The sequence below is a fragment of the Leptopilina heterotoma genome, unplaced genomic scaffold (genome assembly GCF_015476425.1).
Source record: "Leptopilina heterotoma isolate Lh14 unplaced genomic scaffold, ASM1547642v1 Lhet_81, whole genome shotgun sequence".
Classification (NCBI taxonomy): Eukaryota; Metazoa; Arthropoda; class Insecta; order Hymenoptera; family Figitidae; genus Leptopilina; species Leptopilina heterotoma.
The window spans coordinates 974021-988270 of record NW_025111185.1 but is presented as its reverse complement, the minus strand read 5'-3'; the positions used below and the strand labels follow the sequence as shown (position 1 = coordinate 988270).

At 22.8% G+C, this 14250-nt stretch overlaps 1 protein-coding gene across 1 annotated transcript in view; it reads left to right on the top strand.

Annotated features, from left to right (window-relative positions):
• LOC122511267 overlaps positions 1–6047 on the top strand; it is a 43849-nt gene extending 37802 nt beyond the window's left edge. Inside the window, exon 2 of the mRNA XM_043626413.1 lies at positions 4337–6047. Within this exon, the coding sequence (XP_043482348.1) occupies positions 4338–5243 (906 nt within the window). The 5' untranslated portion in view covers position 4337 and the 3' untranslated portion in view covers positions 5244–6047. The remainder of the gene's footprint in view (positions 1–4336) is intronic.
• Positions 6048–14250: the final 8203 nt, after the last annotated feature.

Sequence of the window (14250 nt, the reverse complement as noted above, 5' to 3'; positions counted from 1 at the left end):
ACGCCAAAAATTCTAACCCAAAAAATATTTTTTAATCATTTTTTATTGAATGTTAGCCTTAAAAATATTTTTAAAGCTAATTTTTTAAAGGAAAAAATTTTTATCATTTAAAATATTTTTAAGGCTAAAATTCAGTCAAAAATGGTTATAATTCAAACAGTTTTGGTCAAAAGTGGTTTGAAAGTAAGATTTATTTTCTACTCTTGTTATAATTAAATTTAAAAAAATAATATTTTACGAAACAATAAGAATTATATATTTGGCATTATTCCAAATTTAATTCCCCCCGGTTTATTTTCACTCCGAAATGGCAAAAGTCAAATAAATTTCCATTTTGATAAAAAAAAGAGAGAGGAAATTTAAACTTTACAACATTTTTTTTTTCGAATTTTAATAAATATGCTAAAATGAAAAATAAATTTCCATTTATGGATATTATAAAAAATTTTTCACAGTATTTTTTTTTTTTTAATTTTAATAAATATCGAAAATGTGGAATAAATTTCCATTTGGGATATAAAAAAAAGTAATATAAAATTCAATCTCTAGAATTTTTTTTTTAATATTTAATAAAAATAATGTGTATTGTTGTTTAAATTATTTGCAAAAAATAATGCGTTTTCTTTAATTATTTTCAAAAAATAATGTGTTTTTTAAACATTATTTTCAAAAAATAATGTATTTTTTAAAAAATATTTTCAAAAAATAATGTGAGCGGTTTTTTTTCAATTATTTAAAAAAAATAATGTGAGCGGTTTTTTTTCAATTATTTAAAAAAAATGTGTCGCATGAATTTGGGTGTATGTTCATCATATATATTTAAGTTGTAAACTGTTATATGAGTGAAAAACAGAAATAAAAGATTTGAATGAATTTATATTAAATTGATGCGATGAAGCGTGATGTGGCAATTAAAAATTTACTACTAATCGTTACAGAAACAGCATAATCAAATCCATCGCAGTGCATCCTGTAACGCCGATAACAGGGCAAATTCATATTTTTCAAAACTCATATTTTACCCCCCTCAAAAAAAAAAAAAAAAAAAAAAAAAAAAAAAAATTCTGCTAATAATTAAAATTAAACTTTACCTCCCTCCCAATTATTTTCATATACTGGAATTATTTCTTTTACAGAAGTAGACGGAACAATTTTATTTTTAGTTTATTTTTCTTTTTAGTTTCTTTTTGACTCTTTTTTTTTAATTTGTTTTTTTGACTCTTTTCATGATTCATTTTCGATTTTTTTTATTTTTTTTTCTTTTTTTTTCTTTTTTAGTAAGCATGATAATTTTTTCAAAAAAAAAAAAATAAATTAATAAATAATCCAATTAAAAGCAACATAAAAATTTAAAAAAATAATATAATAGAAAATGGATGAGGATCGATAACAAGAGACTTAATTGAAGAAAATTAAAAAGCGAAAAAATAAAAGACAATTCCAATTAAAAATAATTATCGAACGAGTAAATTTTAAATTTCTAATTTTCGAATGTTTGAAAAATTAATTAGTATATTTTAACTTTTGAATCTATGAAATATTAAATGGAGAGAGAAATAAAGAATATATGGAATATAAATAGAGAGAAATAAAGAATAAATGGAATATTAATACAGAGAAATAAAGAATAAATGGAATATTAATAAAAAGAAATAAAGAATATATAAATATAAATATTGAGAAATAAAGAATTAATAGAATATAAATAGAGAAAAAAATATAAAAATAAAATAAAAATAATTGTATTGCAATCGTATTGCAAAATATGAATATTTCAAAATATTATTTAACAACAAACGCACAAAGTCAGGAATATTAATCAATGTTTCAATATTATGCATTTGGCAGTTTCTAAATTAAGTCTCACTTAAAATGTTTTAGTGGCACTTGATGGATACGTGCAGTTCTAAATTAACATTCTAGTAAATGAGCGAACAAAATTTAAACTCACTTTTTGCAGTTTAATTTTAAATATTAAAAATAATATAATCGAGATTCTATTTCTCACCTTTATTAATAGTTGCACCATAAAAATCGATCATCATCTGCAAAAAAAAAAAGATACATTATTAATATACAGGCAAAAATTTCAAGATGAATTTTTTTTTAAAAAAAGAAAAATTTAACAATTTTCCTAATTTTTAAATTATTATTATTTCTCAATTATTACTTGAAATAAAATAAAAATAAATTCTCAATTTTTCAGTAAATTATCAGCCAAACGTTTCCCTTTTCTTTATATAGAGAAAAAAAAAACCATTCACCATGATGGTGAGAAATATATTTTATTTTTTTTTTTAAACAAAAAAAGATAATAGAGAATGTTTCTGACAGATAAAGAGTAATGTGGGAGAATATTCTTTTTTTTATGCTCCATTTGACCTGTTTGTATATAAGAAAAAAAAAGAGTGGATAAAAGATGTTCTTCTCCACTTGACATATTGTCAAAAATCAGTGAATAAGAATCGATAAAAAACGATTCTTTTATAATACACCTTTTTTCTTTTTTGTTATTCTCTTTTTGGAACGTGCAAAAAAAAAAATATTCAAATATTTCGGGAGAAAAAAAAATTTCATTCCTTTCCTATTTTCTTATTTTAATTTTAAATTTCTTAATACACGTTCCTTCTTAAAAAAAAGAAATCTACAAGTTTCAATAAATTCAAGGCACGATTTCTCATCACGATGGAAACTTGATTTTAATATTCAGAAATATTAACTTAATTTTTAATATTCATTTTCCACTTTTCTTTTTCTTTTAATCAAATAATAAAGAAATTCATATTTCATGGAGAAAAAAAAATTGTATTGCATTAAAAAAGTAAGACGCGACTCGACGACACTTTTCTTTTTTTAAATATCAAATGGCGTTGCATTCTTTGTATTTTAATATATGACAATTTTTTTCTATTCAGGAAAATTTAATAGACAAAAATTTGAAATCATGGAATTATTTATTAGATTTTTTCTTAATACTTCTTCTCTTATTTTTTTTACTCATTTTTATTTATTTTTATTTATTTTTATTTATTTTTATTTATTTTTATTTATTTATTTATATTTATTTATTTTTCTTTATTAATATTTATTTATTTTTATTTACTTATTTCTATTTTGTCTTAAACTAAAAATTCACACTTTTTTTAATTTATTTTTTATTTAACAATGTCAATTGAGACTCGAAATCAAAATAAAATAGAATTAGAAAACAAATGGAAATTTTGCAATTTCAATGACAAAATTGAAAGCGTGCCAATTTATTGACTTTTACATACATACATATATATGATAGAGAAAGCTTGAAATTCTTTACATTCGTAAAAAGGAATTCCTCCTCTTATAAATTCTAGTGTGTGGCTATTCAGAAAAATTCAATTTCAAATACCTGACCATTCATTTCATTTCGAATTCCTCCAACTGCAGTTATAAAATATCTGAGTTTTGAAAAATAATTTAAAAATAAAATATCATTAAAACAGAAAAAACAATATGAAAGAAAATCATTTATATAAAGAAATCATTTTTAAAAAAATAATTTAAAAAAAATCATTTAAAAAAAATAATTTATTAAAAATAATTTTAAAAAAATAATTTACAGAAATAATTTAAAAAGAAATGATTAAAAAAATAATATAAAAGAAATATCTTGAAAAAAATTATTTTATATAATTAAATTAATTACTAAAAGGTTACCATAATTTTTTCAATCATAAGAGTATGCTCTCTAAATCTGAATCAGTTCAGGTTTAGGATTTAAGAAGAAAAATTATTTTCATTTAATATTTGAAATATAATAAAGGTTTAAATATGAGAGCGAATCAACTCTATAGAAAGAGACAGGTAGTGTTCTACCGTCCCCTCTTCTTTCCTTGTCTAATAACGCTTGCGCAGTAACAAAAAAATTGGCGTTCTTTTTATATATTTTTCTTTATTATTTATTTTTTATTTTATTATATATTTATTTTTATTATATATTTATTTATTTATATATATATTTATATTTTTTTATTTACTGTTTTACTTATTTACTCGGTTCTCAGTTAAATTTACAAAAACATTCATTACCGCGCATGCGTCATTAGACGAGGAAAGAAGAGGGGACGATAGAGACTACTTGTCTCCCTCTACCAAGTTGACGTAGCAAAAAGTCACTTAAAATTTAAATTGATTTAGATTCAGAGAGTAAATTATTTTAATTTTTGTATGAAAGAATAAAAAAAAATGCCAGAAATATAAAGGGCAATAACGGTTAAAGAAAAAAAAATTGAATTAGAAAAACAAAAGCACCCCCTCAGATTAGAAATACACTGAGAAGACTGTGTTTCCGGTGTTGCAGGATGCACGCGGTGGGATTGCATTCGGCCTTGGCCATCAAGCGTCAACGAAAGCGTCGGGACGAGCAGCGTCGCGCTCGAGAACGTCGTTTCAGCATTCAATCAGGCGAAAGTGGTTTAACATCCCCAAGAGCGTCAACCGGCTCCTTGGATCATCCACCAAGACATCATAAAGCCGCCAATTCTCATCGTGCCGCCGGACAAAGTATGGTCGACTCAAAAGTCGTCACATCAATTGGAATGCTTCACATTGGCGTCGTATTCGTCGTACTCGGAGCATTCCTCCTCGCCAGTGGACTAGTACCCAGCGATTTCTCATCCTGGGGCACAAAGACGACCGGCAACTGGTGGAATGAACTTGTCATTACCGGTCTCTTTGCCGTCTTCATTGGCATATTCCTCATTATTCTAAATCGCGTCATTGCCCGACGCGAGGAATCCGATCTCGAGGAATACGTCCAACGACAATTGACCAGATCCAGATCAGGTCATCGTCTCGAGAGAGACGTCGAAACCGGTGGCCTCACCACTCGGCACGCACGTCGCGCCAAACAAATGCGAAACACCACATCGTCCGGTTCCATTCAAACCCCAGACGACGACAAGAGTTCCATATCATTGCCCAGGAGTCCACCGCCAGCATATTCACCAACATCACCCTCAGTATCAAACGGTGACCATCAAATACCAATTCAATCGAATTTATTTCTCGAACAAATCACCGAGGAGGAGGCGATCAGCGATCGTTTCGAGACGTCGACAACAAACAGTATCAGTCCTGGTTCTCCCAGCGAAACAAGGGAGCTCATTCAGGCGAATTCAAAACACTGCAGGCAGAATGGCACTCACAATCCGCAGCGTCAGTCTACCGAACGCCTCCCACTCTATGTTCACGTCTCTCGAATTTAAATCGAAGTCCGTTTTTTGATGTATAGCTCTACAACGAATGTCTTCAAAAAAAGTGTATTTCAGCGCTGTACTTTAGAAAATTAAATTAAATCCCTTGCAGCAAGAACTAGACGCTGCTACCACTAGTAGTGGTCCGGTCATCCTCTGGTTCTTCCTGGTTACAAAATTCTATACAAAAGATAGTGTACAATTAAATACACAACTATGTTATACATTTCTCTCTCTATCTCTCTCTCTCTCTCTCGATGCTGCATTATCACTAAAAAATATGTATTACCTAAGACAAGAATAAGTCGAATCTTAATGTCGCAACAAAAAATATCGAGAGGCAAAACTGCCATAATGTTTACTAAAAAAATAACTTTTGTCTAAGCTCTGTATATTCAGAAAAAAAAATATGGATATGTCTCATCACTATTGTGATAAATAGAGATATGAAAAATTACGAGAATTATATATCGCAGAGAGACGATTTTGTTTCCCGAGTTTGACAATGAAAGGATTTCGAGTTTGATCGTAAAAGGCTGAATATTTCGTCCAATTAGGGGCTTTTGGGATTAAGGTTATTGAGGGCGATGAATAGGGTATTATAAGTGATAAAAGATTATAGACTTTTATTCCGTTTTAAGAACAGTAAAAGAAGTTTTTTATGAATAGGCTCTTGATTCCTTTTTTTTCTTTTAGCAAACAATACCGGAGAAAATTCAATTAATTTTTGATCGAGCATTTTTATTTCGTCGTTGGGTGCATGAAAAAAAAGTTCTGGAATTGTATTCTAGAGACTATTAGTCATTGCTACCATTTTTTTTAAAAAAAAGTTTCATTTAGCTACCAATTTTTAGAGAAAGAAAAACATTTATTTATCTACCATTTAAAAACAATCTTTTATTTATTTATTTAGATTTCATTCAACAATTTCGAAAAATCATTTTAGCTATTAATTTTCAAATAATTCATTTAATTATTGTAAATTTCAAATAATTTATTTAATAATTGTAAATTTTTACTTAATGACTGTTTCTGTGTAGTTTAGTAGAGAAACGCCGAATAGCGGACTTTAGAAAAAAGGGAATAATGAATAATAATGAAAAATAAAGTGAATTAACGGCAAGTTTGGAATGATTCCTGTTTGGAGAATCTATTCTATATTCACAAATGTTTTATAATTAATGATGAAAAGAAAATAATTAAATGATTTTTGTATAAATAAATAATTAAAAATTTGGTGAATTTGTTAAACAATGATACTAGCAATTTAACGGAATTTTTAAAATTAAAAACAATTGCAATTTCAAAGTAAATTAATACACTGATGCCTCTACTACTGACGAGTTGCCTCCTAAGCCACGCCCCCTTGGAGAAGGGGAACTGCGCGCGCAGCAATTTCTCGTCTCTAGGCGAGATCGTCACTTATAGAGTTCGACGCTAACAGAGGTATCGTTATATATTCAGTTTACATTCCATTTTCCTAGTAATAGAAAAAATATTTACTTGAATTAATTTATATTTACTTTTACAATTTAAGTCACTCTGACACATTTTATTTCTATTGAAAATTATTTCTTTTAATATATTAATTATTTCTCATTATTATTTATATATTTATTTATATATTTATTTATATATTTATTTATATATTTATTCATTTATAAATTTAATATAAAGGGCAAAAGAATTTAATTAATAATTTTAGTACAAGAAATTTTTTTCTTTAGAATTTAATTTCAAAATAATAATTTTATTATTAAATACTATAATATTAAATTATTTATTTATTTATTATTGCACAAACGGGTCAAGAGAGAAAAGAACATTCAGAACATAATACTATTAAATAATTATTATTAAATTTAATTAATAAACAAAAATATTACTAAATAAATATTATTAAAGGGCTTGTTCCTTATATTTGTTAAATTAAAATAATAAAAATAATTACTGAATAGTTATTAAATGATATTATTAAACAATTATTAATTATTATTCATGTCCCGAAAGTTTTGAACGTTCAAATGAACGAAATTTATTTAATTGGATAATTATTAATTAATAATTAAAATTAATTAATTAAAATAATTTCAGAAAAAAAATTATAATTCGAATATATTCACATTCATAATACATCATAAGGTTTCTTAAATACCTTAATTGAAAAAAATATAGTCTTAAAAATTAATTAAACGCATTTTTCGAAAAAATATGTAGCTTGCAGTAATAATTTAGAGAAAGAATTTTTTTCTAATAAAAAATTTTAAAACAACAGAAAAACAATACAATACGCAAGTTCGAGAATTACTATAATGTAATAATAGTGTACGTATCATAAACTAGTTGCCTTCTCTTTATTCTGTAATTTGAATCTACTCTCTTAGATTAATAATGTATATTATAGGAAATCTAATATAAATTGAAATTTGTGCCTTGCCGTTAATTAACCATTATTAAAAGCAACGTGAAAATGTTTTAGATATGTGCCTGATTTATTAAAAGCAACAAAAAAAAACGGGAAGTTAGCCGCGATTCATATTCGCGAAATACATTTTAAATTACAAATTAAAAAAAAACAAAATTATTTAATATAATTATATAAAAATAATTATAATACGCGAGACGATATTCGGCGCTTTTCCTTCTTTCAAATATGAAACATTTTGTTTATATATACATAAATAAATTTTTAATTAATCGACTAATTTCAATTTTCCTAAAAATTAGTTTTTCTTCAAAAATTTCTCTTAATAGAAATGTTTTTAAATTTATTAATAGTAGAAATTTTGTTAATAAGAATTTTGTAAGTAAAAAACTTTTTAAATAAAAATGTTTTAAATGGAAACTTTTTTATGTAAAAAATGTTTTCAGTAAAAACTTTTTTAAATAGAAATGTTTTCAGTAAAAACTTTTTTTACAAAGAAATGTTTTTAGTAAAAATATTTTTTAAAGCTCTTTAAATAAAAAATGGTTTCAGTAAAACTTTTTTCAAATTAAAAATGTTTTTTGTAAAAAATCGTTATAAATAAAAAATCTTTATAAATGAAAAATATTTTTAGTGAAACTTTTTTTAAATAAAAAATGTCTTTAGTAACAAATTTTCTGAATAAAAAATGTTTTTAGTAAAAACTTTTTTAAATAAGAAATGTTTTAGTGAAAGTTTTTAATAAACATTTTTGAAAATAAATGTTTTCAGTAAAAACTTTTTAAATAAGGAATGTTTTCAGTAAAAACTTTTTAAATAAGGAATGTTTTCAGTAAAAATCTTTTTTAATAAAAAATGTTTTTAGTAAACATTTTTGAAAATAAATGTTTTTAAAAAAAAGCTTTTCAATTAAAAAATGGTTTTAGTAAAACTTTTTTCAAATAAAAAATGTTTTTTGCAAAAATCGTTATAAATGAAAAATGTTTTTAGTAAAAATCGTTATAAATGAAAAATATTTTTATTGAAACTTTCTTTAAATAAAAAATGTCTTTAGTAACAAATTTTCTAAATGAAAAATGTTTTGAGTAAAAACTTTTTTAAATAAGAAATGTTTTTAGTAAAAATCTTTTTTAATAAAAAATGTTTTTAGTAAAAATCTTTTTTAATAAAAAATGTTTTTAGTAAATATTTTTGAAAATAAATATTTTAAAAAAAAGCTTTTTAAATAAAAAATGGTTTTAGTAAAACTTTTTTTAAATAAAAAATGTCTTTGGTAACAAATTTTCTAAATTGAAAAATGTTTTTAGTAAAACTTGTTTTTAAATAAAAAATGTCTTTATTAACAAATTTTCTAAATGAAAAATGTTTTGAGTAAAAACTTTTTTTAAATTAAAAAAGCTTTTAAATAAAAATTACTAATAAAACGAAAACAAAATGTTTTCCCTTTATTTCTCTCTTCGAGTTTCAATAAATTTTATTCATAGAACGTAATATTAAAATGTCTCTCCCTGTTATTTGTATAATATCCAGGTGTATAACTGAACGTTGCAAAAAAAAAAAAAAAAAAAAAGTTTCGTCAACAGAGAGCTTTTTAAGTTTATGACGAGTTTTGTAATGAAAAAAAAAACTTGTAGCCTGTAATTTGATGAAAGTTATACATATACATATATTTATAAAGTGATGGAAAAAGATATTCTTAAAGCTTTAAATTTGCATGTTGAACGAAGAAATTATGCTTATTTACTCCACGATGGATGTTTTACGCGAGATAGAAATGAGAGGAGAAAAAAAATTGAAAGAGAAAATTCTTGTATAGGAACTGATATAGGAGTAATATCGAAAAATAAATCGCGTTTTGCTTCAATGCTGTTATGAGATAGTGAAGCAATCGTGTACACTGTAACGAGAGGCAATCAAGGACCAAGACTAATTAGTTTCTGAACGATGATTGAATGATAGTTTACAAAATTCAAAGATGAGTTAAAGCAAAGAATCGTATCTCGAGGGCCATTTCCACTTTATATAGAAAAAAAAGAAAATAACTACAGTGTTTAAGAATGTTTCTTACTTTTTAAAACAGTGTGTAAATTTTGATGAGAATTTCATTTTATTAGTTTTAATTAATTTTTAATTAATCGAGTACTTAACTGAGCGATACTTTTTAATAACTAATTATAAGTATTATTATAAAAATTTCTATAGAAAAATAAATATAGAAATTTATATAAAAGTTTATTTAATATTTATATAAAATTCACTGAAAAATGTTTACAGTCAACTCTCGTTAATAATTAAACTTTAAATAAATTTAATGTCTCAGTAAATTTAATGTTTTCTGGTCTCTTAAAAAAATTATTAATACTTGAAGCATTTGATTTAAATAAAACCCTAGGAATTTTATTCACGTTCCTTGAGATTCAATTTATCGAGAGTCGACTGTAGGAAAATCTAGAAATTTTTATAAAAATTTGTCTAATAATAAATGAATGATTAAAATATAATTAAATTATTATATTATAATTATATTAACTTAAGTACTTAAGTGATATTTAATATATTTATAATTTATAATTTTTAATTTATACCTTATAATAAATAATAATAAATTAAATAATAAATTTTAATCTACTTGATAATAATCATTCACTTTTTGAAAATTATTACTTAAAAATTGTAAATTTTCTAAAGATTTCTATCAAAAATTTTGCATCTCTTCTTTGTTTAGAATTTTGCGTAGAAAGTAAAGAATTCATTCACACACTGTTTTATAAAAGTCTCTCGACTTAAATTATTAGAATGTCTCAAATCTTTTTGTTAATTTTAAAAAATTAATAATTATTAACAACTAATTACTTTATTATTTAATAAATAAATTATTCGTTTTCTTGCGACAAGAGCTGAAAATAAAAAAAAATCTGTGATAAATTAAAAAGTATTAGAGAATCTAATTTGTTTATAATTAAAACTAGTGTATTTAAAACAATCAGTTTTTAAATACACACGAACCTAACAAATAGTTTTAATAAAACTGTTTTCTTTGAAAAAAAGTCGATTAAAAAAGTTGACTTCTTTTGAGACATTCTAATTTTCATCATTATCATAAAAAATAAAATACATTCCATGATGTATATATTATTTAAAAATTATGAAACTAAAAAATAAGAATCTTTCAAGCATATGCATTTTAGTATTATATTCCAAAACATTCGCGATTATACATTTAATAAACTATAATACAGTATTTAAGAGAAAATATTTGCCAAAATATACGAATCGCTTCCTTCATTAATCTATTTAATTTCTAAAGTCAAATTTTTTTTTTTTCATTTTTGTTGATCATTAGTATTACAAAAATATCAGGTTCAAATTTTTTTTTTAATTTGTCTTCCATCCCCCCTTATAAAATAAATCAAACTAAAATTAAATTTAATCGTAAGGGACATTCAACGTATTATATATATATATATATATATATATATATATGGCACAATAATTTTTTGCTTCTCTAGAAAAACATATTTCAGGGTTCGAAAATGTATCATGAAACTGTAAAATATTCACAATAGTATAAATATTCTTGTACGTATTTATCATTTATAGGTATCTATTAACTATACAAATAAATAATATCCCTTCTTATAAAGGAGGCATGGTCGAACCATGAATTACAAATCATATTGTAATAATTATTGATTGGAATTTTCCTCTATTTTTCACTTTAAAAAAAAATTTTACCTCTACTCGCGCAAATATCTACTTATTCGAATCGTTTGAAATATATCACATTTGTAAAATTTAATTTGAATTTTAATTTAAAAAATAATTAGGAAAAAAACTCAAGAAAAATAAATAAAAATAATCTACATTTCGAATATTGTATAACAATGGAAAAAAATGTATAACAATTGAAAAAAAGGATAGAAATAACAAAAATGTTGTATATCAATGACAAAATTGTTGAACAAAAAAAATGTTGTACATCAAAAATAAATTGTTGAACAATAAAAATATTGTATAACAATGAAAAAAATTGTTTAACAATGAAAATATTGTGTAACAATGAAAATATTGTGTAACAATGGAAAAAATTGTTTAACAATGGAAAAAATTGTTTAACAATGAAAATATTGTGTAACAATGAAAAAAATTGTTCAACAATAAAAAAATTGTATAACAATGACAAAATTGTATAACAATGAAAAAAATTGTTTAACAATGAAAAAATTGTATAACAATGAAAAAATTGTATAACAATAAAAAAAGTGTATAACAATGAAAAAATTGTATAACAATGAAAAAATTGTATAACAATGAAAAAATTGTATAACAATAAAAAAAAGTGTATAACAATAAAAAAAATTGTATAACAATGAAAGAAAAATATCAAAAAAATTTAGAAAGAAAAAATTTTTAATACACAAAATTTAGAAAAGTCAATTTTTAAACTTTCACTACTTTTTAATAAAAAAAATATCTTTTCTGCGATGTAATTATAAAACAAGCGCTTGAAATTTTCATGTGTATAAAAAAATCTCTAGTTCATTTTTTTATATTTAACGTAACGTATAATTATTACGATAATGACACTTTTTTTTGTTGACATTTTTTAGCAAAAAAAAAAAAAAAAACGCTTTTTTCAAAAATATATACGTATTGCAGTGCTTTTATATAAAACTTTCAAAAAAGATGTTTATATATATACAAATATACAAACAAAAAAACTAGAAAAAAAGACGAAAACAAAACTAGAAACCAAAGGTATATAAATGTAAAAATTTCGAACCGATTTTTACTCAAATTCTGACATCATTAAATCAGAATACTTTTTGCACAATTTTCCCTTTTTCCTATTTAACTATAAGAAGAACCAAAAATGATTAATTAATGAAATAAATAAAATTAATTAATTAATGAATTAATTAAATTAATTAATCAGTAAAATAAAAAAAGCGATTGATTAATTAATTAAAAAAATGATTGATTAGTTGATTAAAAAAAATGATTGATTAATTAATTAAAAAAAGTGAAATTAATTAATTAATTAATTAGTAAAATAAAATTGATTAATTAATTAATAAAAAATTAATATTTACTGTGTAAGTTTATGAAAAAATTATTCTAATAGTATTACACTCGCTATAAATCTCTTTCTATTGTATACTTATAAAGAACTAGAAATTTTTTACCTTTTAAACAAAATTGTTAAAACTTATTATATTATTATTATATTATGAAATTAGTAATGTTATTTATATGTATAAAATTAAATTAAGAATTGTATATTCCTTTGACATTTGCGAGCACATTGTACATAAACTTCTGTTCATGAACTAATTAAACTTTCTCAAATGTATATGTGATCGTATCATGACAAGATTCACGAAAACGAGATTTTCGTCTATTTTATCTTTTCACTCTATTTTATTCATTCCGTACAATAGGAAAATAATCATAATAATACTTGATAAGAAAATTAATTTCATTCATTTATTTATATAAGTTTAATAAATTAATTTCATAGTTTTTATTGAAATTTTTTAATTTTTTTGTAGAAAAATATTTTTTTCTTATTATTATTATTTTCTTCTTCTTCTTATTATTAATATTGATATTATTATTAATTAATATTTAAGTAATTTAAAAAGATAGTGTTGGAAATTAATTTGTTCTACTGACAGAATCGTCTTCGAAAAACAAGAAATTTTACTAAAAAAAAAAATGAAAAATTATCATGCTCGAGCGCTACAATTCTGTGATCCGAAAAAAATAACTCGCACCAAATCAAATGTATTATACAATAAAATAAAACTCGAAATATTTGAAGAAATTCGCTTCAATTTGTGGTGTATTGCGAATTGCTCTTAATGCACATTATTTGCTTAGATCGAAATAAAAAAAAGCCAACAATAAAAATAGATATTAGAATTTTTTGTACCTATACTACTTCGCACAATGTGGAAAAAAAAGTGAAAAAAAAATTATTCAATAATGTAGAAATTTAAACAAGAAATGCAAAAGTTTCAAAAAAGAAATTTTTATTTTAACTCAATTCCACTGATTGTCAAATAGAATTTTCACAATTTTTTTCTTTTATGCAACTTTTCTCTATATGAAAGAATTTTTATTGACAAGTTTTCATTTAATTTACTCTCATCTCGTCAAGAAGCAAGAGAATAAAAGTTTTTTTCCTTTAAAAAAATTAAAGACAAATTTTTATTTAATAAAAACTAAGACAATTTGAAGTAAATTTTTGGGTAAAAATTAGACAAATTCTTTTTAAATGAAAAACTGAGGACAACATTTTTTTTACATTAAACATTAAAGACAAATTTTGTTTTATAATAAAAAAATGAAAGAAAAAATCTGTTTTAATAAAAAATTAAAGACGAATTTTATTTGAAAATTGAGTAGAAAAATTTATTTCTTTTTAATTCAATAAAAAACTAAATACACTTATTTATTTATTTACTAAAGTTCACGAGACTATGAATAATTACTCAAAAAGAAAAAATAATTATTGAAAATTATAATGAAGAAATTTTTTTTACAATTTAATTTGCAAAAATATGATTTTAGAACGATTTATATAATAAG